The following is a 26747-nucleotide window of genomic DNA, read 5'->3' on the forward strand; positions in this document are numbered from 1 at the left end:
ATGGTTTCAAAGAATTTTTAGCTTGAATTATTTTATGGGGTTTTCTATAAGTATCCCTTCTTTTTCCAATTTCACCCCCTTTTTATTCGATTTTTTTTTCTTTTTTGGTGTTTTTTTTTACTATTTTGTTTTTTTGTTTTTTATTATTATTATTATTATTATTATTATTATTATAAATTTTGAACAAAATTTTATAATTCGGGCGATGTTATGAAATTCGAACGGTTATATAAAATCGGTTTTTAATTATTTTTTATTATATATTTTAATAATAATAATAATAATAATAATATTATTATTATTATTATTATTATAAATTTCGAGCATCATTTTATATATCGGATGACATTATAAATTCGAACGAATATATAAAATCGATTTTTAATTCTCTTTTAGTTTATATTTTATAAATCGGTTTTTAAAATCGGATGACGTTATAAACTCGGATGAAATTATAAAATTTGTACGACAATATAAATTTGGACAACATAATAAAATTTAAACGACTATATAAAACGGAACAAAAACAAAGTTTGTCTTTATTTATCACTGATACATTAATTGTTTCGTTATTACATTTGCGTTGTGCGTTATGCGGATTGAAAACAAACTTTACTTTTGTTCCATTTTATATAGTCTTTCAAATTTTATAATATCGTCTGAATTTATAATGTTGTTCGAATTTTAAAATGTTATCCGAATTTTATATGATTATCGAAATTTACAATAATAATAATAATGATAATGATATTATTATTAAAAAAAAAAACAACAAAAGACAAAAAGAGAAAAAAACTGACATCAAATCAAATATAAAAGATCGGTTAAATTAATGTGTAGGGTAAAATCAATTAAAAGGTACTTACAGCACATTCACCGTTCCAATCAACGTAACATTCACCGGTAGGGGACGGTAATATCCCCTTCACTTCATCAATTACTGCCTAACCACAACGGATCAATCTTGGCTCAAGTCTCAATAAAGTATGGGGTCAACGGTGCCTCATTGACGTTGCTACTGGGCAACCTATTGCTTCCACGTCATTCAAGCTTCGCAACCACCATGCAAAATTCCCTAATTTCTATTGGTACACAATCTTCTGACTCGGATTATTCATTCATTCTATTTAAAAATTTAATAAATTATTCCATGAAATATAAAATGATTAGCAAGTAGCAAGTGAAAAAGTATGCGGCTCAAGGTTTTGCTTCTCTAAGAACATGACACGTGGAATTCTGACGTTTCTCCGTCTCCTTTGGGGCCAATATATATCCATTTTCTCTCCCCCTAAATCAAATCAAATCAACTCTATCCATTTCTTCCTCCTTTATCCAAATTCTTCATTTTACTACTTTGCTTTCGTTTCTCAGCATGGAAATGTCGTTGATTTCAAGTTCTCAGGCCACCGGAGGAGATTTTTCTCAAATGGGCAATAGTTATAGCAACACTAATCTGATGTTCATTACTTCATCTGCCTGCACCAAGTCGCAGATGGGTTTTCGTCAAATAATCAGATGCCCTAATCTTCACATCAAGGTGGCTGCTCGATCTCTTTCTCATTCTCAACCTGCTGCTTCCACCACGGTTTCCAATGATAACCCGGTTTCCAATCCCGTAAGTTCTTAATCTTAATTTTCTTTAAGAAAGTTCTGCTAGATTCGGATTGTTGGTTATACTGTGCTCACTTGAATTAGATGATTAAACTTCATTGTAGTTCTTTCACTCGATTAATAAAAAAATATTGCGATTTAATTCTGTTTTGTGAGCTCTTTTTGATCTATGCATACTTGTTGAATCCGCAGAAAAATGGCGTGAAGTTATACGTTGGATTGCCGATGAATTCAGTGTCTGATTGCCACGCAATAAACCATTCACGAGCAATATCAGCAGGACTTAGGGCTTTAAAGTTATTAGGAGTGGAAGGTGTAGAGCTCCCAATTTGGTGGGGAGTTGCAGAGAAAGAAGCAATGGGAAAATACCAATGGTCGGGCTACCTTACTCTTGTAGACATGATTCAAAAAGCGGGTCTTAAGCTTCATGTTACCCTCTGCTTCCATGGCTGCAAACATGAAAACATCCGCCTCCCTAAATGGGTTTCTGAAATTGGGGAATCTGAACCGGATATCTTCTTTGCTGATCGCTCAGGGAAGCGTTATAAAGACTGTTTGTCTTTTAGTGTTGACGATCTTCCTGTTTTTCATGGCAAAACCACCATGAATGTCTATCAAGGATTCGTGGAGAGCTTCAAGACGTCCTTCTCTTCATTCATGGGCTCCACAATCACAGTAAGTAGTTAAACAAGCTCCCTTTTCTTAACCTCAACGTCAAAATTGATGAATGAGTATCTTCTTTCTGTCAATGTCATTGTTACTGATCGATGAATTTTTACAGGGCATAACAATCGGTATGGGCCCAGATGGTGAGCTTCGATACCCATCTCAACAAGCTCAATACAAGAATAAAATTGGCTTAGGAGCAGGGGAATTTCAATGTTACGATCAAAATATGATGAATAATCTCAAGAAACACTCCGAAAATCATGGAAACCCAAATTGGGGACTTTCAGGTCCACACGACGCCCCAAGTTACAACCAACACCCAATTATCAACACCTTCTTCAAAGAAGAAGGATCATGGGAGACTCCATACGGGGATTTCTTTCTTTCATGGTATTCAACCCAACTTGTATCTCACGCCGACAAGATCCTATCAATGGCTGCCTCATCTTTTAGCGACACTCCAGTCATACTGTCGGGAAAGCTTCCTCTTATCCACTCATGGTACAGAACCCGGTCCCATCCAGCTGAGGTGGCAGCAGGGTTTTGTAACACCGTGAACAGATATGAAGAAATAATAAAAGTATTTCATAAAAACTCGTGTAGAATGATATTGCCAGGAATGGATCTTTTGGATGAACAACAGCCAAATGAGTTGTGTTCGAGTCCTGAGATGCTTCTTGAAGAGATAAGAGATGGTCGCAGAAGGAATGGAGTTGAGGTTTGTGGTCAGAATTTGGAGATTGCAGGAAGCAGTCAGAGTTTTGAACAGATTAGGAAGAATTTGGTGGGTGGGAATGGAGTTGAAGTGTTTGTTTATCAGAGAATGGGGGCTCAGTTCTTTTCGCCTGTAAACTTTCCTTTGTTTTCAGCATTTGTTAGGAGACTTAAGGAATTGGAATTGGATTCTGACGATTTGGGTGGAAATGGGAGAGACAGTGATGTATTTGTACCCGGTAAGAACCTAAAGATGCAAGCTGCATAGAGTTGTACCTTACGGTGTTAGGGTTGTACTTAAGTATTGGGTGGTAGTTAAGTTTTGTTAATTTAGTTAGGTATATGTGTATATATACGATCTAATGTAAATGTTCATAACAATTCATAATCTTCATCAAGTGAGCTTATGCTTGATTCATTCTTTTATCTTTTCTTCAAACAATCGATAAATTATACTTCTTTCACTGTTATTCAGATTTATTGTTCACCAGACATTATTTTCATTCAATACGATAGAGTTCAAACTATATCTACATCATTCAATATGTTGAATCTTCCTAATGATCAAAATTCATCAGATGTTCCGTTTTTGTTTTTACATTGCAAGAAGAACAGCCACACTCAAGATAAATGTTATGGGCTTCATGGAAATCCATTGGTTTCATGTTTACAAATGGATCCAAAGATAATTGTAATAATTCCATTTTGTTAATCAACAACCTTCGATGCAGAATTCTGTTCTATCAAGAAATGTTCATTAACGTTCAGAAAATTGTTGACATAAGAGTGTGTTTACAAAATAAAATGCTTCTTCAAGTCAATTTGATGGTTAACATAAGGATCAATGCTCATTTGTTCCTTAAAGAAATGGTGTTTGTTCCACAATTCAAATTGAAATTGATTTCTGTCACACCTATCATCAATGAGAAAAGTGATATGGTTAAGTTGTATCATGATTATGCTTCTATACATGTGATCAAGGATAAGAGGATGATTGGAAAGAGTAAAGTGCAAGAAGAGCTTTACTTGAAGAACATTATGTTGGTTATTTTGCCAATACATAAAACGCGGAAGCATAATCTTGGATCTTTAATCTCGAATATGCTTAAAAGAAAACTTGAACATTAAACAACGATTACATACCTGATTTCATTATAATCTTTGGATATGAAGAACTAGGGTTGAGTTTTCCAATTGATCTCAAGAGTACTCTCTAGAATCCCTCAGCAAACCCTAAACGAATTTACATATGTATATCGTGTGTCTTGATTTCTCATCATCACATGTATATATAGATGAAGATATACCCTAATGTGAGAGATGGAAGAGATCTTAAGAATCTTGAGTTGAACCGGGAATTCAACCCACAAGCTAAGTGAATATTCTATAAATTGGTCCATCAACAATTTATATTCTTACCATAATAATTAGATTTAATAATATATCGTACATATTTATGAAGCGATCTCATAATTATCCAACAATCTCCCACTGGACCACGAATATATAAATGTACGTACAACTGTATAAGCGCTTTAATGAATCTTATTATAAGATTGGTACCCTTAAACAATCTCGTCCACTAATCATAATAGTATAGGATCAAAGCGGCCTTCATTACAAGTTACGTAACTAAACCTATCAATGGTCACATATACATATATAACTAACGACATAGATTAAACATGATGTGTGGTTTTAAAATCTAAATAGATGTCCAACGAGTTCCTCTTTAAGTTGACGTGAGATCAAACTTCAAATAAGTGTAACTAATAATGGAGTTAACCGAATTTTTAATTTTGTACAGAAAAACATAATTGTTGTTAAACAACACATAAAGCACCATAAAACTCCCACTAAAACCAAATATCACATCAACATGTGTAGTATGCTCATGAAAGACCTAGGGAGGTAATCCATTTATAAGCGGATCCGCTTTCATGGATTTTGTTCATATGTGCTATATATTTCCATTTTACACTATTGTTTTAATAGAAGGAAGCTTGATGTCAATATGCATTGACTTAATAGAACTTCTGTTGTTGGAATATAACATTACTAACTTATTATCACAACTTTAGTGGTCTTTCAATATCAATAATGTGTAGCCTCATGATGAATTTTTGTAACCATATTCCATGTACAAATTATTCAACCATTATGGAAGACGCTACTAAAGTTTATTCCATGAAATGGCTCGTCATTCTAAAATGTAAAAGTATCCCGATATGGATCGGTAACCATTTTGGCATCTAATAAAATCATATCATTAATAAAAATGATCTCCAAAACATCTGATTTCCTATAGTTGAGCATATATTCTTTTGTTATATATAGATATCTCAAAATCAATTTGGCCGCTTTCTTATTATCCAAACTTAGTTTGCGTAGATATCTGCCCAAAACCAGAAAGATAAATTTACTCTCACTTAATCTATGATACACAAAATCATTTACTCTATTTACCCCAAAACCAAAAGAGATAACAAATTTATGAAAAATATGGTACCTGTAACAACCCGATATTTAAACTCTTTGTAGTGACCTAAAAAGTCAAATATTGTAACCACTTTTGAGTTAATAAAATTAACTTTGATAATAAAATGTCCAAAAAGTTTCTATTTAAATTCTTCTATGTTTAAATGTCATTAAACCATGATAGTACGTAAAAAGAACGCCCAAATCCGACTTCGTATATTGAAGTTATGATTTTTCCAAGTTCGGCTTAGCAACAGACAACTAAAAACTCGAATCGGAGATCGAGCGACTTTTGGCCGGAATGACCTAAACGAGAATCGAAGGTCTCGACAATGGTATTTCAGCGGTAAACAATCTGGCAAAAACCGACGTCAGATAAAGAAGTTATGAATTTTTAAAGAAATTCCTTAATCACGTCATTTTAATAAATAAATAATAAAAATAATTTTGGAATTTGCCAACGGAATCTAAATGAAAGTTGTAGATCGTAGTCTCACCTTCGCGGGGATATAAAGAACGTCGAAAACGGAGTTCGTATGAAGAAGATATGAATTTTAGAAGTTTAATTAAAATAAATATAAAAATAATTATTTATTCTTGGTAATATCCGAAGGGGAGTCAGGAGATAGGGCCGATGTACACGCCGCGTACTCTCGTACGCCCTGCGTACTCGAATGAAGGGCATCGGATCGTCCACGTCGCCCTATGCGAAGCTACCCGACCCGCCGTCCCATCCGACCCACCCCATCCGAAATACGTAAGCGATGACGTCGCGTACGCCAGTACGCCCCGCGTACGGAGGCGGTTCAGCGCCCCTATAAAAGGGGTGCGAGGGTTCCGAAATTTTTTGCTCATTCTCTCTTTTTCTCTCACGATCTTGCCTCGTTTTCCGTGCCCGTTCAAACCCGAAGCTCTAGTCTTTTTGCTCAAGTCTCGAGGGTCGATTTTACTCCCGAGATTCCCGAGAATCCCGAGAAAAATCCGTTTCCCGAGACGAAACTCTGCCCGGTTTTCAATCTCGCTATCTTCAAACTTCCATGTGAGTTCATACCCCTTTTAAATCAACCTTTGAAATGATTTTAAATGTTTAAATACTTTATTGGGGGGGGGGGGGGGAATACAAGTTAAATACTTATAGTTATTGCATCGATCACATGTGATTGCATTAATCACATGTGATTAATAACTAGGAAACCAATGATTTTATCACTATTCAAACTGTTTATCAAACTGTTTCACTTCAAAATGTTTTACAAACTCTTTTACTTATCAAATGCTTTTACTTAAACTTTGTTTTACTACTTATAAATTGCATGCCCATATAGGTATAGATGTATAAATAATGTTTAAAGGGCTTAGGAAAGCCACCTGTCCTATTTCCTTTTCCTCGATTTGGATGTGGTCTGGTGGAATTCCGGGTGACCATCCGAAGGTCGTTTCCATATTAATTATATATCAAATATACGTATATAGACGTAAAGGTACTTCCATATTCATACGTACTAGATCCACCATTAGTAAGTTACCATCGGGGTAACACAGAATCATACTATTACAACTACTAGGTCAATGAGTCAGTTCATTCATGAGTCTATACTAGAAAGAGAACATATACAACTATACTAGAGAAAGAACATATACAACTATACTAGAACGGGAAACATTTCATTACATATACAAGAAAACGATAACGATTGTGATCTACTGTATCGGAGCATGCCTTAAATGTCATGACCTGAGTTATAGCCAGAATTCTCTTGGAGGGAGAGCGTTGAGTTTGCGTATAGATCTATACTGGATTGACTATCCTACACCTTGCTGCTAGCTACAGCCGGACCTGCAGGTCTGCGGGTGCCAAACGTCATTCCGTTATTACGACCGTTCTTTATGTCGTTGTTACCAGTCGATAGTAGGGTGCAATTTATCACATGATACCTTAATATAAATCCGGTTTAAGGTAGTTAGTACAGCAGTAGTTCCTATAATACAAAACTACAGTACTACAACGATTTACCCATTACATTTTTAGTGATAACCTCACTTAAACTTTAATGTACAAACTATATTTTGTTAAAAGATAGTTACACTTGGGAAATTACACACTTTTACATCAAACGAGCATACAAAACAGTTAAGCCTTGGTAGAAGGCTACTTTAATAGAAGATATAGGTTTTTCTGAGAGATTCAAACTTTTACAAACATTTACATACAATTTACAACTTATACTTACGACAGGTTCAAACATTTTGATAACAACATCGACACTAAAATACTTATGAATTCACCAGCTTAATGCTGATAAACTCTTTCAAAATAACTTGTATTCTCAGGTCATCAGTAGACAGGTACCGATGCCAACTTTTGAGAAGATGGAGCGCATTTAAGACTCATCATATTATTTTTATTCACATTATATTTTTGGTGTCTAAAACTGTACAGAACACGCTTGTATTAAAATTTTATATTTAATGCAATGGATGATGTTGTTTGCTTATTTACATTTACTGTGTTGTGATACTTTACATGACGTCCTCCGCCCCAGAACGTTTCCGCCATTCTTGGTTTTGGGGTGTGACAGTACCACACATAGGATATCCAAAGTTGAGGTTATTGAGTTTGTGTATTCAGAATAGGAGATTGAATAACATTGTCGATCAGTAATTCACAATCTGCATACTATCGAAACCAATAATAGGAATCAAGATTCATTCCTCCTTAAGGACAATGTTTTAACCTCGTTTGTCCCCCTAACTCAACATCCTCAAAGAATGTTGCTTTATCCAAAATGCAAGCTCAATATCCATGCAATTGAGAACTAACATAATGTCCTCATTCCATTCCTTAAAGTTAATCTCATTGATTACATGAATCATAAATATGATCAATGTTAGCAGATATAATACCATAATTCAAACATGAGCAAATCTATTTTTATTCTCATTAATCCATAAACCGAAATCAATAAATTCAATTTTTAACATCTTTACAAGATATCGACTCAACATTAATATCAAGTCTTTGGACGGTAATACTAACTTGCAAGAGATAATCTTGTTTTAGAGATAAACAATGACAATAAATGATGCCAATTAACAAGCCTTTCTTTGGATTGACTTATTAATCACATGAAAAAAAAAATCACATGTTTATCACCACATATATGTTTATTCGGCCAAATATCAGTCTACCTTTGGGTCGGCTAATATCCGCATTAATTGTAGCACCTGGGTCCTGGTATGTAAATCTTGATTGAGTATTTTTCCTTTTTAAGCCTTGGACTCGGCGAGTCATAGGTCCGACTCGCCGAGTAGGGACGGGACCTGGGACACGTTTAAGTTGGCGACTCGGCGAGTCCATATCCTGGACTCGGTGAGTCACCGCTGTTGGATGAAACCCTAAGTTTCAGGGGTTTGCACCCTATTTAATCCCCCTTTCCGCCCCTAAGCCAGCCCCCATTCACCCTAAGAGCCATATACCTCGTTCTAAGCTTTGTTTTGTGGATTTGAAGCCATTTGGTGTGTCCTCTTGGAGATTAGAGTGTGTAGGGAAGGAGATCAAGAAGAAGAAGAGGAGGTCAAGCACTTGGGAGCAATTTTTGGGTGATATCTAAGGTATGGCTCATTTTCCCCTTGTCTCCATGCTTATGGCCCCATTAAAGTCCATCATGGCTCATTTCCAAGCTTGTATGTTCATAATATTTCAAAATCAGTTGATTGGTCCCTAGATCCAAGCATGGTTGAGCTCCAGGAGCTCAGATCCACTACCTTTATGAGCCCATATTGCATATAAACCTTAGATCTACTCTTTTGGTGCATTTTGAACCCTAAAAATCCCCATAGATGGATATCTACATGTAAAGTTGGAAACTTTACGTGTTATTCATGCTCTAGGAACCCAGATCTACGAATAACATGGTTTGGATTCGAGCAAAATCACATTTTTAGCTCTTGCATGGAGCGGACTCAGCGAGTCGCTCATCTGACTCGGCGAGTCCAGTCGCGAGTCTCCAGGTTTGTCCCCTTTTTGTTATGTCGAGTCGCGTGGTGAGTCCAGGAGGGACTCGGTGAGTTGGAAGCCAGAACTCACCCATAGTGGAACTCGGCGAGTCGATGCCCAGACTCGGCGAGTTCAAGGCAATCTCCTTAGATCAAGATCAAACTCAGCGAGTTGTTCATACAACTCGGCGAGTCGCATTATAACTTGTTCATCGGATGAAGATGAACTCGGCGAGTTGTTCATACAACTCGGCGAGTGGGATGAAGGACTTGTACATCAGTTTGGAAGGAGAACTCGTCGAGTAGACGCCTAACTCGACGAGTAGAAACAGAATTCAGGTCAGTCGTTTGGACATGGACTCGGGGAGTTGGCGAGCTAACTCGGCAAGTCGGGTCAACTGGAAGTTGACTCTGACTTTGACTTAGGGCATGAGTAGGGGTTAAATGGTCATTTTACCTAAAGGTCAGCTAGCAGTTTTTGACTAAGTGTTTGGTGGGAATACAGCCGAAGGATTTCCGGAACAGCAGAAGCAGCATTCAGACTATTCCCACGAGGATCAGCAGCTACTCCGAGGTAAGTTACCTTCCAGCAGCGGTGGGTCTAAGGCCACAATGCCGACCCACCAGTAGGAGATGTATGACTAGATGATTGTCTATGTGATATTCTTCTAGGGTTGTTAATACATGTGATATGTTTATGTGTTTGTATGATATGATGCTATGTGCTATTGATAGTAAGGGAGATAGTCCCCAGGTTACCGGTCGATAGGGCCGAAGGGGCAGTCATGCCCAGCCATGCTAGATAGACTATGTGATATATGTGCTATGTGGTAGTAGTAGGGGGTGAAATAGTCCCAGGTACCCGGTCGAGAGGACCGAAGGGGGGGCCAGCACCCATATATGCTAGGCGGTATCCGGTTGAGAGGACCGAAGGGGAGGCCGGCACCCAGATATGCTAGGCAGTATCCGGTCGAGAGGACCGAAGGGGTAGATCGGGCACCCAGCTATGTCTGACAATTTATGTATGTTATGTGATTGTATGGTTTATGGTATAATGGGAGAACTCACTAAGCTTTGTGCTTACAGTTTACAATTTTGGTTTCAGGTACCTCTTCATCGAAGGGGAAGGAGCTGGCTCGGTAGCGGCACATCATGCACACACATTGGGTTCTGCATTTATTCGATTTCCTTGGGATTTATACTCTGATGTTTCGATTGGTTGTATGACTTGACTTTTGAACATGGTTTATGTTGTGATGTAGTTTGGTCAAACAATGTTTTTATCTATTAACATTTTCTAAAGTAATGTTTTAAAAACGAAATTTCTGGACGTGAAAATTGGGTCGTTACATTAATAAACACATAAACTATAAATTTTGATAAGAATTGACAATATAGCATGTTAATTAATAAGTAACTCTTTGGATTGACTTATTAATGACATGTAACCTAAAAATTATCGCATATTTATCGTCAAACATGTATTTATTCGACCAAATATTAACCTACCTTTAGGTCGATTAATATCAGCATTAATAAACACAAACCATAAAATTTAAGTTCTTTATAAATTAATTTTCACAAAAGATATCAGTTTGGCGATGTATCATGTCAATTAATTTACTCTGAAAATAAATAAACATGTCAAAATTGTAGTTTATTGACAACCTGGAATATTTGTCGTGTGACATTATGTATAAGGTATACCTTTAGGTGAAATACAATTCACATAATCAAATATCATATAACCAAATTGATTAAAAATAATAGAGGTTATTTGGGTAACAATATTATATCGATCACCAAAATGAAATATTTATAAGCCAAAAGGTTCAAGTATTCCATCAAAAATATGACGAAATTTATGTTGGTGATTTAATCACAAATATATTTTAGTGTAATGGATTTAACAAGTGTTTCAAAAATAGTGTTTTAGTTATAATACAAGTTAGGAGGTGTGGGAGTGCACACTTGTATTTACTGAACATTGTTAGAACAGTACGAGGACTAATTTGTCATTCTTTAAAGATACAAATTCAAGGATTAATTCGTATTTTCTGAAAGTTGAAAATTGTTCTTGTTTTATCCGTTGTGTGGATAAGTCCGGGAAATATATGACTTCGTTGAAACACAGAAAACTGAAAGGACGCTTTCTTCTTCATTCTCTCTCAAAATTGATTCTATGTTTTGTGCCTAATATCAGAATCGTTTCTTCAGGAATTATCCTAGTTTGGATTTCGTGATACCCAAGGCAATTAGGGTCGAAATATCAAACAAGGAAAGTGTATCACACGATTCCTATTTGTGATCCAGATTTCCTATAACCTAATTTCGAAATTCCCCAATAATTTATAAGAAGAAAAAAATGGCAATGATATTTCAACCGATAACTAAATAATAGCAACAATCAGCATTATCAATAATACGAAGATTTGCTATAGCAAAAATATCGACAGTACATACAAAAATATTGGTTTTATCATGCTCAAGATTTACATTAATCCAAAAATAAAAAAAAATTGGGTTTTATAGTCCACAAATTTAAAAAATATATTGTGAGTATCTAAAATTTTTAGATACCTTATAAAACCCATTTATATGTAGACTATTGTCTTTGCCCTTTGGTTTCTATATTAGACTTTAATAATCATAAAAAAATTTAATCAAATAAAACTACAAACCTTTGACATTATTACTGAAACTCCAGAAGTGAAGTAGTGAAGTAAACTTTAATTTGTATTTAAATCTCATTTAACCCCTTTACAACAATGCTACACAATAATAATCTACCTTAATAAATAAAAATGATTTTTCCACATGTCTTTTTCTTCTTCATTTTGACACTTGTAAATTTCTAGGTTTTTTTTTTGAATTATTTAATATCCACTTGTCATTTTTATAGTTTTTTTTTTCTTTTTTATTCAAATCTCACCTATTAAATACCGCATCATATTAATTAATTTTATAAATATATTAATTAATGTACATAATCTTAAATATTACTAAAAGAGAAACTTTATGATATCATTTTAAATAATCTGGACCATTGATTGTATTTCAATCTTATTTTTAACACCCTTAGATCAAATTGCTGACATCATCTTTCCCATATGGAATGTATTTAATTATAATAAATGTTTTCCAATCATCAATCAATAACTTACATTCGTTGAAATGGAATGTATTTAATTCCAATAAAAGCTTTCCATATTTTACATCTTGAATTTTCAGTTATGAAAATTTTAATATGATCGATTTTAAAAATATATTACTAACAAATCATTTCAATCAAGGCCTTAATATCAACCATTAATATAAATCATTTTATATTAGTAAACCAGTAATATAAAATGTTTTTTTATTAGGAAATCATTAATACCGAAAAATCATATTCAAATTATCATATACATATACGATTCATCATTGAATCCGCGACTCATATTTATTTTCAATCGTTTCTTTTCTTCAAACCTTCTCCTACAACATCGTTAATATTGCTGATAACTTTCATCATCATTCTCTGCTATCAACATTCGCTCTTGTGCGCTAGAAGGTCAGTACCTTCTTTCGCTTTTTATATTTTTTTTGATCATTTTTTGTTCCTATATCAAATGTATGTATTCATATATTTCGATTTTCTTTGTCACAAATTAAATGAAATCAGTTAACCACTTTTCTGAAACTTTTCAAATAAACAAGAAAATGTATCAGGTACGTTTAACAAAACAAAAATTAACTATCTTGGGAACTGTCATTAATTACGAAAATGTTACTTTTATATATTAGAGATGATTATGATTTTTTTTTTAAAATTTTTTTTATGTCATAAGAATCTGGTTAATTTTGGCATGATTCTAAAATATCATTGAAATTATTATGTTTTTGTATATCATATCAACCTACTTTTTTATCTTCGTATAGTAACAATAAAATTTATTAATTTGCACAACAAATATAGATATTTCAAATTTTGTAATATTGTTATACCTTACAAAATACAACTCCTTCCAAAATAAATTTTCGCTAGTAATTTCATCCATAATTTCAACAAATTTAAATTTGTATTTTCTTTATATATATATATATATATATATATATATATATATATATATATATATATATATATATATATATATATATATATATATATATATATATATATATATACATACATACATATTTTAATGATCTTGATTTTTTTTTCTCCAAAAGTATATCAAACATTTACGTTTTAGATAATGTTGTCCTATTATAAGTATTATTTTCCAAAAGTATATCCATTTAATGAGTAAAATTTGATATAATAAAGGAAGTGAATGTTAATTAAAATGAGATATATATTCCATAATTATTACATGAGTTTATTAAAAAAATTAATATCAAGGTGTAAACATTAAGCATTTTTAAAGTGAAATTTCAGAATACATACAAACGATGATGTTGTACAATGAAATATAAAATTAAATAGACTGAAAAGAAAATACTATTAAAGCAGTCAATCTTGAAAATAACATAGTTATGAAAAATTATAAAGTAAGATTAAAATTATAAGATATTATGAGATTTGTAAAAAGTACATTTAGTAAAAGCGTTACAGTTATTAGAAAAAATAAGACCGTTAAGATTAGTGAAAATACAATATATAAACTAAAGTATCATAATAGTAATGAAATTTTATTATTTGATATTTCATATAATTGACAGATATATCAATTAAATTGATGATATACTAAAATTATTCAAAGTTACGCCAAAACTAATGCAAAGTTTTTGCGAACACTAAATAAATAAGAACAAACATAAAAGCTAGCATTTATATTTATAATCAATTTAAAATAAACCAATCATGATTTAGAAAAGAATCTCCATTGATGATATACTAAAATTAAATCTATATAACATTTAACATTTTATAAATTATATTACATAACTTTATTTGATAAAATGAAATAGTTGTTAATATTTAATGCAATAGAAAAAACGGTATATTGATTGTCAATATATGTTTAAATTAGGTAACATTATTATACAAGGAACGTCTAATTAAAATGTTTATAAATATATAAATATCATAACTATATAAGACGAGGAAAGTCGTTCAACTAATAAAACAAAAAATGATGTCTACAAAGAGATCTTTCAATGATTATATATATTTATCGTTTTCAATGTATTTTCTACACATTTCAATAATACCAATAACCATATATTTTTTTTTATAATCATTATACAGTATCTATAAACGATTATATGTTTTTTTATGCGTTTCCCGCGTTTAACGCGGGCTATAATATAGTAACTTTCTATTTTTGAATTCATTTTTCTATTAATATATTAATTAATATATATGTATATTAATACAGATAGTACATTCCAGAACTCATTAATTAATTTTACTAGTATACATTAATTTAGACCAAAATACATAAATAGTCCATGCGGTTTATCAAAAGGTCACAAACTCAATCGGTACTTTTTTTTTTATAAACATGGTCTTTGTGGTTACCAAAACTTTCTTTTAATAAACCCATGTAATACACGGGTTTCACACCTAGTAACAAAATAAACAAAAATATGGGTCTCGTACCTTTAAGTGGGTATAGTCAAATAGTGTGGCTAGTATTGTTACCCAATATACTTTACACACAAATTATTTTGTTATAATAATATTCATAATTTCGATTCATTTGTACAGCACAAGGTTAAGACTTAAATCCAACTATGAATCAATATATATATATATATATATATATATATATATATATATATATATATATATATATATATATATATATATATATAGAGAGAGAGAGAGAGAGAGAGAGAGAGCGAGAGAGTTAGTTTCAGGTATTTAAAGTAATTATTGTTTTATTGTATGTATAAATGTGGGTCAATCAAAATTAAACAAAAGATTAAATAATTAAATAAATAAATAAGGGTAATTTAGTAATATGATTAATAACTTCAAAAAATAATCCCTATAATCATGGTATTGACTTTTAACCTAATCTCTCCAGTTTAAATCTCGTTCCCTCACATCCGACCGATCCCATCATGAGGAATCTCGCAGGCGGCTAATATGTTTCTTTTTAATCGATGGTGAAGAGGGTATCTCTCGGGATTGACGAGGCCAAAGGGGGAGATGGGAAGGAGCAGCGACGGAAGAAGAAGAGGTGGGTGCGACGAGGCTTTGTGGTCGATGGGAATAGCAGAGAACGAAGAATATGAGGGGAAAAGGGGTTCGTTTTCTTGGATGGTTTGATTGTCATCAACACATGAAGAAGGAAGAAGAATTCACGAATGGAGCAGGGGAAGGATGAATGTGGTTACAGGGGGCTCCGGTGGTGCCATGGAACATGTTCGTTTTTTCAAATTTAGATTTTTCTTTTTCTTTTTTGTTCAATTGCAATAAATTCGATCATACTTGATCTTATCATGTTTCTATTTAGGTTTTATATGTAGGGCTTCTGTACATACCTAGGTGTTCAACTAACATCCTATTTGATCGCATCTGTTAGTAAAACTGTCTTCTAGATTCTTGTGAGCTCTACTGGAATGGAATCTTGAATTCCGATTCTGTCTAAATAGAAACGAGAGATATCAAAGCAAAACATATTACATATGAAACTTACAGCATTCTACTGGAATGGAATCTTGAATTTCGATTTTGTTTTGAAGATGAACAATTTATGGGAAGAAGATAATAATGACCACCAATCTTCCAAAAAAATGGATTATTCCAGCAGAATAATATACAATATTATTAAAAAAAGTATATGTAATAGTATAATCTGGTAGAATGATTTATATATTGTATTTATTTGTTATTAATAAGTGTAACTTTCTTATAGATTAGTATGTAATTTTTTTTTCTTTTCTAAGAATGTAATGCTTTTTTTTTTTTTTTTTTTTTTTTTTTTTTTTTTTTTTTTTAACTTTTATCCAAAATTTTGTTATTCTTCAAGAATTTCATTAAATCAAAATATATATTATGTCAGAATGTTATTCTTGTATGGTTCAATCATATTTGTTATTTTTTAATATATAGATATACGTATTCCGTCAAAATTTTACGAATTAAGAAAATTATCATCCATACAATCAGATTTTTAAAATTAATATAATCTATTTTCCCTTAAAATATGCAATTTTCCTTAAAATATGCAAATTTCCGTTATTAAATCTATATTAATTGACTAAAATACCCTCCTAGTTAGAATAGATGATATTTTTGAATTATATTTAATTCAATAATATGTAATAATCACTTACTTAAAATAAGTAAAATTGATTGGCCCACATTTATGCATATAATAACACAATAATTACTTTGAATAGAATAACCTAAGCCTATATATATATATATATATATATATATATATATATATATATATATATATATATATATATATATATATATATATATATATATATATATATATATATATATATATATATAACTGATAATAGCATGAACGACTTTTGTATAATAGCTAATACCCAATAGCTAATCTTGTGTAGTCAAAGTCACATAACAAAATCAAATAAATAAATAAAAACAAAAAAAAGGAAAGTTGCTTTGGGAAGAAAACTCGTTCCGTCACATAACAAAATCAAATAAATACATAAGAACAAAAAAACGAAAGTTGCTTTAGGAACAAAACCCGTTCCTGACATGTATACATTCATACATAAGGGTAGTTGAATCCGAAAGAAAACAAGAGTCACAATCCAACTCATTCTTTCCCTCCTTACTTGTCAAGAAAACTTATTTGTAATGAAACCAATAATAATAATAATAATAATAATAATAATAATAATAATAATAATAATAATAATAAGATCTTGACGATACGAAGAAATAGTAAGAGAAACAGGTATGTTCAATTATGAAAACCATTTAACGATCTTAAAAAAAAATTATCATTGATCTCAAACCGATCAAATAACCATATTTTCTAATAATAGTTCGATTAAACTCTGATACCAATTGTTGGTTATTTTGATAACCAAAACATAAAACGCGGAAGCATAATCTTAGATCTTTAATCTCGAATCTGCTTAAAAGAAAACTTGAACATTAAAGAACGATTACATACCTGATTTCATTATAATCTTTGGATATGAAGAACTAGGGTTGGGTTTTCCAGTTGATCTCAAGAGCTCTCTCTAGAATCCCTCAGCAAACCCTAAACGAATTTACATATGTATTTTGTGTGTCTTGATTTCTCCTCATCACATGGAGAGATGGAAGGGATCTTAAGGATCTTGAGTCAAACCGGGAACTCAACCCACAAGGTAAGTGAATATTCTATAAATCGGTCCATTAACTATTTATACTGTTACCATAATAATTGGATTTAATAATATATCGTACATATTTATGAAGTGGTCCCATAATTATCCAACACATTATTGACGATGTTTGTGTTCATGTAATTTCAATTCAATGGAATAGATGTTTTGATCACCTGTCGAATATATGTCCTTTACCAAGGATTTAGATAAGCCATACTTTTTCTGTTTTCCCTCTATATAAGCAAAAGCGTTTAGCTTTTACGTATCAAGATCACATATATTTTGTTACTCTTAGGGAGTCCTTCCTCCCAATCCATTCAATCCACTGTCACATCAACATTTCACTCTCTTTTCTTTTCTATCTTTTCAACCCACAACATATGGAAACCCTATCTTTTCTAACTCATTCAATCCACTTATCATATCATTATTTTTTATTTAATTACATTAGAAACTATAAAATTGAATAAAACATAACATATTTTCTATAAAAAAAACTTTTGCTAATTTAAAACAAATAATAATTCTAAAACCATTAAAAAACAACGATTCATGCATTTAAAATAAATGAAATGTTTACAAAATTATATAGCAAAAAAATACAATATCACATTCACTTGTGTCAATCTAGTCACACTAATTTTTTTTTCTACAAAAGGCTATTTGATAAAAATTGGGCCCAGAAAAAACAAACCAAGTTAAACCTAGGGCTCCTTTTCTGTCTTTATTTTCAATTGGAAGCTATAGAGAAATCGCGATGAGGAAGACCTGGATGTATAGGTTGTGAGGCCATATCTCCTTTCCAAGTCCTCAATGCATGAGAGTAAAGGTTGAAGTGGGTTCAGCAACCTGCACAAGAGCTACCACCTCCCTAAACTGCTGGAACCCGCCATTGAAAGGGCCATGACCCGGTGGTACCTCCCTAAACCGTCGACGAACCCAACCTCGACTCCGTCCTCCCTTATAGACGAATGTACTCGATTCACTTGGATTTACCTTATTAAACATGAATCAGAAGTACAAGATACCATTTCTAGATTCTTCACCATGGTTTCTACTCGATTTGACTATAATATTAATAATTTTAGATTGGTGATGCAAAGGAATTATCATTCATTGATTTATTTCATTCCAAAGGAGTTTTACATCAGTTTTCCTGAATAAAACGGCCACCACAAAACTCTGTGATTGAAAGAAGACATCAATATTTGTTTAGAGGGTGTTTGGGAGTACTTTTTATACTTAAAAGTGCTTTTTTAGAAAAGTGCTTATTGGCTTATGGTTTTTTTCTAAAAGCAGTTTTAAAAATGTGTTTTGATTGGTTTTTAAGATGGTAAAAGCTAAAAAGTCAATAATCCCAAAAAAGCCATGATTCTCTTGCTTTTTAAAAACTAGTTATTCTCCTTTACTAAAAAGCCCTTTTTAAAAGCACTTTTCACTTACCCAAACACATTTTCAACTTATTTGCTTATTGGATAAGCAAATAAGCTAATAAGCCTTTTTTATAAGCAATCCCAAACACCCCCTTAATGTTTTACGAGCTCTTATTTTTCAGTGGAATATACTCGCTATGTATTGGTTCAGAATGTTGGAACTTTGCTTATGAGACCTTGTCCCACATGGAAGGAAGTAGGAAACTTCAAGGCCTTATAAGTCTTTGTGAATACACCATATAAAATGTATCAAGTGAGACAAAATGCATTTGGGCTAGAATTGTAATCCTTGGAAGGATTAGGCTTGACATTCTATATTCTATATATACTATACGTATATCAGTGTTGCATATGAGTAAAACTAACGCGTTAATTGCATAAAAGACACTAAGCTTAAGCAAAATTTTGATTTTGACAATGCATTATTTTCTAAAATTAATACACTGATTTTTCAAAAAAAGGGTAATTTTGACACTATATTTTCCAATTTGTTTCAATGTTGACCATTTGACCACTCAACCCATTTGTCAGCTGATGTGGCATGGTGATGTGTCAGACTTTACTGATTTAATGATGCAGTGCTGACATGTGATGATTACGTGATATTTTTTTTGGTGACACCAGTTTCTGGGTGTCAAAATTGAAAAATTAAGTAAAATGTAGCGACTTAACTTGAAAAGAAACATTGAGTCAAAAACAATTTTTTTTGAAAGCTTAGTGTCTTTTGTGCAATTTATCCTTATTTTAACATAATAATCAAGATTTGTTGGAGGGTTAGAGACCCATTTTGGGCAAGCTTTTGAAGCAAAACAACATAACAAAATCAACATCAACACATGTGCCTTAATTATTTTGCATTCCAATCTCCCACATCCTTATGCTAATGTGGGATGCCCTAAAGTAAGTGGAAGATATGAATCTAATGCATTATATTTCGCGTGTTTACCCATTAAACTCTAAATAAATCAATGCATTATGGAAGCCCTAAACTTAGTGGACGAAATGAAAGATTATATGGAAAGAAGTGTGGTTTCGAGTTGTGACTTTTGTAACAAGCCGAATATTAGGACAAGAAGTTCTAGCGACTAACATTTGAGGGAACAAAATCTAGGCATTAGTTGGTAACATTAATCTATAACGAATGAATAATAAAAACTTTTTATTTTGAAAAGATTGCAATTACCAAACCCTGGCAACAAACTAGAAGAACTCGTTCATGATTACTATTGCGACCATGGAGAAAGTCGCTCTAACATTCTTACACAGCAATGAGTATGAAATAAAACATCATCAACATCAAATATAACCATTTTGAAAAATTAAACATCATAGCATCACCAACGCGGTCCATCTTTAACTTGAAGATGCAACCCCAACAAATAGGGACATGGAAACATAAAAATCGGTGAAGAACTCAAAAGCAATGAGAGAGTCAAGCTCCGTGATTTAAGCAATTTGACTAAAGGATTGAAAATTTCTCCAGAAAACTTAGATGAAATAAGGTAGAATTGGAAATGTGAAAATTTTCGTTTCTCTAACTCTCTTTGAAAGAATTGGAAATGTGAAAGGTTTTGTTTCTGTAACTCTCTTTGTTGTATTATTCTTGTTGAATTCAATGTAACTTTGTTTTTTGTTCACAAAGTTTGTAGAGATAGTAATTATGAAGTAGTTTTTAATGAACATAGTTGTAAAATTCAAGGTTTACAGTCAAAATAGATGGTAGGGAAAAGGAGATGGTGGGGAATGGTAGAAAATTTGGAGGTCTCTATGACATTTAGACAGTATACCTTCAGGTAATGTTTTTGGTAGTTCCAACTCTACTGTTTGTTATATGTATAAAATTACTTGGCATAATATGTTAGTACATCCTTAAGAACAAGCTCTATGTTCCTTAAAACATAAACTAAAATTTAGTGATGAGGTATTACCTCCCTATGATATTTGCCATAAGGCCAAACAAACTAGAGAATCCTTTCAAACTGGTCAACATGTTACTTGCAAGCTTGGTGAACTCATCCACTTAGATGTTTGGGGTCCTTATGGGGTGACTACATCATAAGGGTATATGTTTTTTCTAAGTATAGTGGATGACTATATTAGGGCTACATGGGTTTAACTCTTAAAAAATCTAAAGAGGAAGTTTTTGGTTGTGTTTTTGTTTTCTTCAACATTTTGTTTAATCAATTTGAAGTCAAAGTTAAAGTTGTGAGGTCTGATAATTGTATCGATTTTCTTAACAATAAAATGAAATATATTTTTGAATCTAAAGGAATTATTCATCAGGCTTCCTGTGTGTATACTCCACAACAAAATGGTATTATGGAGAGGAAACACAAACATATTCTAAACATGGCTAGATCCTTGATTTTTCAATCAGGTTTACCTCTTGAGTTATGGGGTGAAGCTATTTTAACTAGTGTTTTTCTCATAAATAGATTTCCCACTTTGGTTCTAAATGGTGCTTCTCCTTATGATCTTATTTATAAATCTTCTCCTAGTTTTGATAAACTTAAGGTTTTTTGATGTTTATGTTTTGCATCTAAACTTAATAGCTCTGATAAGTGTAAGGGCCAGGATCCTAGAATCATATTCAAGATTCTTTATATTCCTGAAGTTGCAGGATCCTTAAACATATCTTAAGATCCTGATTATCATCATTAATATTTCCTACCACTTTTAATGACTATATTCTTTTTTTCTCACATGTGAAAAATTTGTCAACACAAGACTCATTCTCAACGAAGAATCATTTTAACTAAGCTTAAGAACCAGGAATACCAAGTCAAACAACATGCAAATACTTGTTCAAGGAGGATCCCAAAAATATCAGACTTTTGTTATTTAGTTTATACTATAAATAACACATGTAAATCGCATAATACACATACAATTAGCTATATTATTTCACTTGTACTCGTATTATCTTCATTATCTTTGTAAACCTACTTCAAAATTAATAAATACAACAAACCAGGTGATCATTATCACCTCCCAAGGTTTTATATCGAAGATCCTAGCAAGGGTCAAGGGATTTCCTTGTAATTCACTTGTCTCATTTTGATTACTATTCAATAGTTGCATTGCCTCAAACACCACAACCCCTCATACATCTTGGTTAAATATTATTTAATTAAATTTTGACCAAAACAATTGGGTGCCCACCGTGGGGCCGTGGTATTTACAATCATTCGAGAATCATGTCTACCCAACTAATCTTATCATCTTCCTCCATTCCTACCATTTCCTCTAAAAACCATCCGCCACCTCTAAGCGGAGCTCCTAAGAAGATTGTAGAAGCATCAAAGAAAAACACCTCTCCTATCACTACCTAAGGATTTCAGGATCCTCTCGTAGTGATTTCCAACAAAAAAAGCTCTTCATTATGATGAAGATACTGGAACGCCAAGTTTCTCATTTTCAAGAGGACAATAGGATGGTACTGAAGGAAATTAAAAGGATGAGGACAGAGATCCATAAACCACAAGAAGTAGCATCCTCGATCTTGCAGCCTAAAATCCTGATCTTTGACAATACATTATCCTTAGGGAGCCACCGATAGATTGGATCCTCAACGACAACCCCAACTCCCACTTTGGGTGCAACTCCAAACGAGCGAGCTCTTATGCTTCAGGATCCCAACAAAACCTTCATCACTCCCAATAACAAGGATCAGAGTAACTTCATGAACATTAATACTTTTACTACTAACTCTATGGATCTTGATGCAGGAATGAGCCCGATCATGGCCATGAAACTTAAGCAGTTAAGACAAATGATCTCAAGTGTTTCTAGGGTCTATTTATTAGCTCAAGATCCCTCTTACTAACTGGAATCAAAGAATTAGTAGTTCTGTTCTGCCCAAAATGGTAATGGGCTTGGGTTATGACCTTATAATCTATGACTAGAGTAGTCCAACTTATACCAATATTTTCCCCAACAAGCCACATGAGTTCAAGATTTTCTACTGCCATTGTTGAAATTGAAATCCCAAATCGCTTCCAAACTCTCAGTATGAAGCCCTACAACATGACTACGGATCTTGAAGAGCATGTGGTACAATCAGTGTTGTAAAAATCGGATTAATCGGCCGAGTACTAGGTCGAGTACTCGGAATCGGGCATCTACTGAGGCGAGAAGTGTCGAGTCGGTCAAAAAAATCGGATTGAGTCAAAGCCGGTCAAAACTTGGTCAAACCCGATCAAAACTCGGTCAACCTCGCTCCAACTCGGTCAACCTCGCTCCAACTCGGTATTACTCAAGATACTCAGTCAACAAGTCAAACTTAGTCAATAAATTCAAAGTCGGTCAATGAGGGTAAAAATTGACAACCCAATAAAACTTATTTTTGACTTTGAAAAAATAACCCTAAAACCCAAAAACAAGCGGCATTCCAATATTGGTTCCCCCCATCTTTTCTACGACCGATCCTCTCGCGTCTTTCTCTTCTAATGGTGAATCGTGAATTGTGATACCAAGGCACCAGGCTACCAGTGAATAGCGATACTAGGTAATTAATATCGATGTTGTGTTCCTGACTTCCTCTCTTCCTAAGTCGTGAATCGCGATCGAGGTTCTTTCTTTCCTACTCTCACTATATATCGCTGTGTTGATGATTTGATTTCTTCTTCAAGAACTCATTTTTTTTTTGTATTTAAGTTTGTGTGTATATATATATATATATATATATATATATATATATATATATAATATATATACACACACACACACACACACACACACATATATATATATATATATATATATATATATATATATATATATCCATGTTTCGCATTTTTCCTATTTCTTCAAGAACCCGATTTTGGATTTCTATATCTCTATTGTTACATTGTTATTCTATCTCGATGTGGATTTCAGATTTCTTCACCAAGAACTCCCACAATGTCCTACTGTTAATGTATTTCATCTATCTCGTTGTGTATTAGTGAATTACATCAAGAAATCTCTCCCTGTTTCTCATTTTTACCTTAAGAGTTAAGATTGTCGATTTTTGTGTATCAGTGTACTTATTTTGTGAAAATCATTACTATTATGGTGTGTACGTATTTAGTATTTTAGTGTATTTCGTGATTTCTTTACAAGTGGTAGTGTATTTCATATTTTACTGTTATGGTGTGTATCTATTTCACAGTTTGTATGTATTTTTTTCCTGTTTTCTATGTACAAGACTTATATTAGTTGCATATTATTTTGTTTTATCACTTTCTGTGTAATAGAATAATAGAGTGATCAATGTATCATAGTATGTAATATGATTGTATGTTATTTTGTTTTATCACGTTGTTTGACAATATGATATTATTTTGTTTTCTGAAACAATGCGTGTGTTTTAGACTCACTAACTCACTTTGTGTTAGATAGATTTGTAACTGAAGTAATGACATGAACCACAACAACCCCGTCTACGGGATCTACTGCAGCTCAAGAGAATCTTAAACACAAATCAAATGATCCTGGATTGGAATATGCATTGTGTGTGAATCCTAAGAAATTGGAGCGAGTGAAATACATTTTATGTAATAAAGAGATGGGCAGGGGAATCAATAGACTAAAACAACATATTGCACAAATTAAGGGAAATGTTTCTTCATGCCCAAAGGCCACAAAAATTGACCAAATAAAATGTAGAAATTCTCTTCTTGATAACCGAAATAAAAAGAAGGGGAAGGTAGATGAAAATGAGTCTTTAAGAGCACAAGTGAATATTAGAAGTAGTGAGAATGAAACCATTACCATCGATGATGATTTGATGGAAGATTCATTTGGCTCTATTAAGGCTAAACGTTCTTTTGGGCCTATGGATCGGTTTCCAAACACTATCAATCCCCAAGATGTTTCAAACATGGGAAAGAGCAACAAGAAAATGTGTCAAATGCTATTCGTAAGGAACACATGATTTGTGTGAAAGAATATATTTGTAGATGGGCCTATGAATGTGCCATTCCTTTTCATGCCTTTGAAAAGGATAGCTTCAAAATTATGTTGGAGGCGGTTGGCCAATTTGGACGTGGGGCACCACCTCCAAGTAGATATGAGATGGGAGAAACATATTTAAAGAAAGAAGTAGAAAGAACAATAAATTTGTTGACACCATACAAAGATGAATGGAAATCTAATGGATGCTCGATAATGACGGATGCATTGTCCGATAGAAAGAGAAGGAGCATCATGAACTTATGTGTTAATTCAAAGATGGGGACCATTTTTTTGTCATCTAAAGAATCATCGGATGAAGCTCACACAAGGGAACACATACATGAGTATGTTGAAAGTTGCATCAAAGAAGTTGGCCCCAAGAACGTGGTACGAATTGTGACCGGCAATGCATCAAATAATATGGGAGCGGCCAAGTTGTTAAAGGAAAAAAGACAAACTATTTTTTGGACATCTTGTGCAACACATACCCTCAATCTTAGGCATGAAGGTATTAATTTTAATTGTGCTAATTTTATAATTTAGTGTTTTTTTTATTAATTTTGAATAATATTATTAATGTTTTATTTATTTTAAAAGGTATTGGCGGGCTACCTAGGTATAAGAAAATTCTCAACCATGCAAAAAAACTCATGGTGTTTATTTATGCTCATCATAAAACTTTGGTCATGATGAGACACTTTACCAAGAAAAGAGATATTGTGCGACCGGGAGTCACGAGATTTGCTTCCACATTTCTTACTTTGCAAAGTTTGGCCGATAAAAAGGCCCAACTATAACAAATGTTTACAAGCGTTGAATGGGAATCATGTAGACTTAGAAACACCGTTAAAGGGAAAGCTGCATATGACATGGTGGTAAAAGCCACATTTTTGACCGGTGTAGCATTATGTTTAATGGTTTTTACCCCTTTGGTGAAAGTTCTTCGGATGGTTGATGCGGATCGAAAGTCATCAATGGGTTTTGTATATAGTGAGATTCAAAATGTGAAAGAAGAAATTATTATTGCTTTGGGAAACAATAAAAAAGCGTATGAGCCTATTATGGATATCATTTCGAAAAAGATGAAAGGTAGGCTTGATACACCCTTACATTTGATGGCTTACCTTTTAAATCCATATTATCTTTTTAAGAATCCAGAGATCCAAAATGATATTGATGTGACAGATGCGATTGTTGATTTTGTCGATACAATATATCCGGGAGATCATTCTTTGCAAAACCATATCGTGATGGTTGAGTTGCCGGTTTACATGGGTATACAAGAAAATTTTAGTCGAGAAATTGCAATTAAAGGATGTGACGTAAACTACGACAAATTTGATCCGTGTAATATATTTTAAATTGTATTTATTTTATAAAATTCCAAAATAATAAATTTAACAATGTTTTCTTTCAACTTGTCGCGAATTGGTGGGTAGCTTATGGTGCCTCAACTTCACAATTGAGAAAGATTGCTACAAGGATACTTTCTTTAACAACTAGTTCTTCAGGGTGTGAAAGAAATTGGAGCACTTTTGTGTAACATCCCGGAAATTGGGTATATCTGTTTAACCCTTCCTCTTCTCCAAATTGTCAAGAGAAGCCCCTAAA

General features: G+C 32.8%; 2 protein-coding genes across 2 annotated transcripts; both read left to right on the plus strand.

Annotated features, from left to right (window-relative positions):
- The first annotated feature begins 1286 nt into the window (after positions 1 to 1286).
- Positions 1287 to 3420, plus strand: LOC144998114 (inactive beta-amylase 9-like). The gene is made up of 3 exons (XM_078957927.1): positions 1287 to 1615; positions 1804 to 2286; positions 2393 to 3420. The coding sequence occupies exons 1-3, from the start codon at positions 1373 to 1375 to the stop codon at positions 3260 to 3262; spliced, it is 1596 nt and encodes a 531-aa protein (XP_078814053.1). The 5' UTR covers positions 1287 to 1372; the 3' UTR covers positions 3263 to 3420.
- Positions 3421 to 24747: 21327 nt separating this feature from the next.
- LOC145045583 (uncharacterized) lies at positions 24748 to 26497 on the plus strand. Its single transcript, XM_078993903.1, has 4 exons — positions 24748 to 25025; positions 25142 to 25644; positions 25734 to 25752; positions 25969 to 26497. The coding sequence occupies exons 1-4, from the start codon at positions 24748 to 24750 to the stop codon at positions 26495 to 26497; spliced, it is 1329 nt and encodes a 442-aa protein (XP_078850029.1).
- The last annotated feature ends 250 nt before the right edge of the window (positions 26498 to 26747 follow it).

This window comes from Lactuca saligna, chromosome 5 (assembly GCF_052625555.1).
Source record: "Lactuca saligna cultivar CGN05327 chromosome 5, ASM5262555v1, whole genome shotgun sequence".
In the NCBI taxonomy this organism is placed as follows: Eukaryota; Viridiplantae; Streptophyta; class Magnoliopsida; order Asterales; family Asteraceae; genus Lactuca; species Lactuca saligna.

Coding starts and splice junctions, on each gene's coding strand:
- LOC145045583 (XM_078993903.1), top strand. CDS start 24,748: ATGGGCAGGGGAATCAATAGACTAAAACAACATATTGCACAAATTAAG. Junction 25,026..25,141: donor TCTTTTGGGCCTATGGATCG/GTTTCCAAACAC, acceptor ATATATTTGTAG/ATGGGCCTATGAATGTGCCA.
- LOC144998114 (XM_078957927.1), top strand. CDS start 1,373: ATGGAAATGTCGTTGATTTCAAGTTCTCAGGCCACCGGAGGAGATTTT. Junction 1,616..1,803: donor ATAACCCGGTTTCCAATCCC/GTAAGTTCTTAA, acceptor TTGAATCCGCAG/AAAAATGGCGTGAAGTTATA. Junction 2,287..2,392: donor TCATGGGCTCCACAATCACA/GTAAGTAGTTAA, acceptor GAATTTTTACAG/GGCATAACAATCGGTATGGG.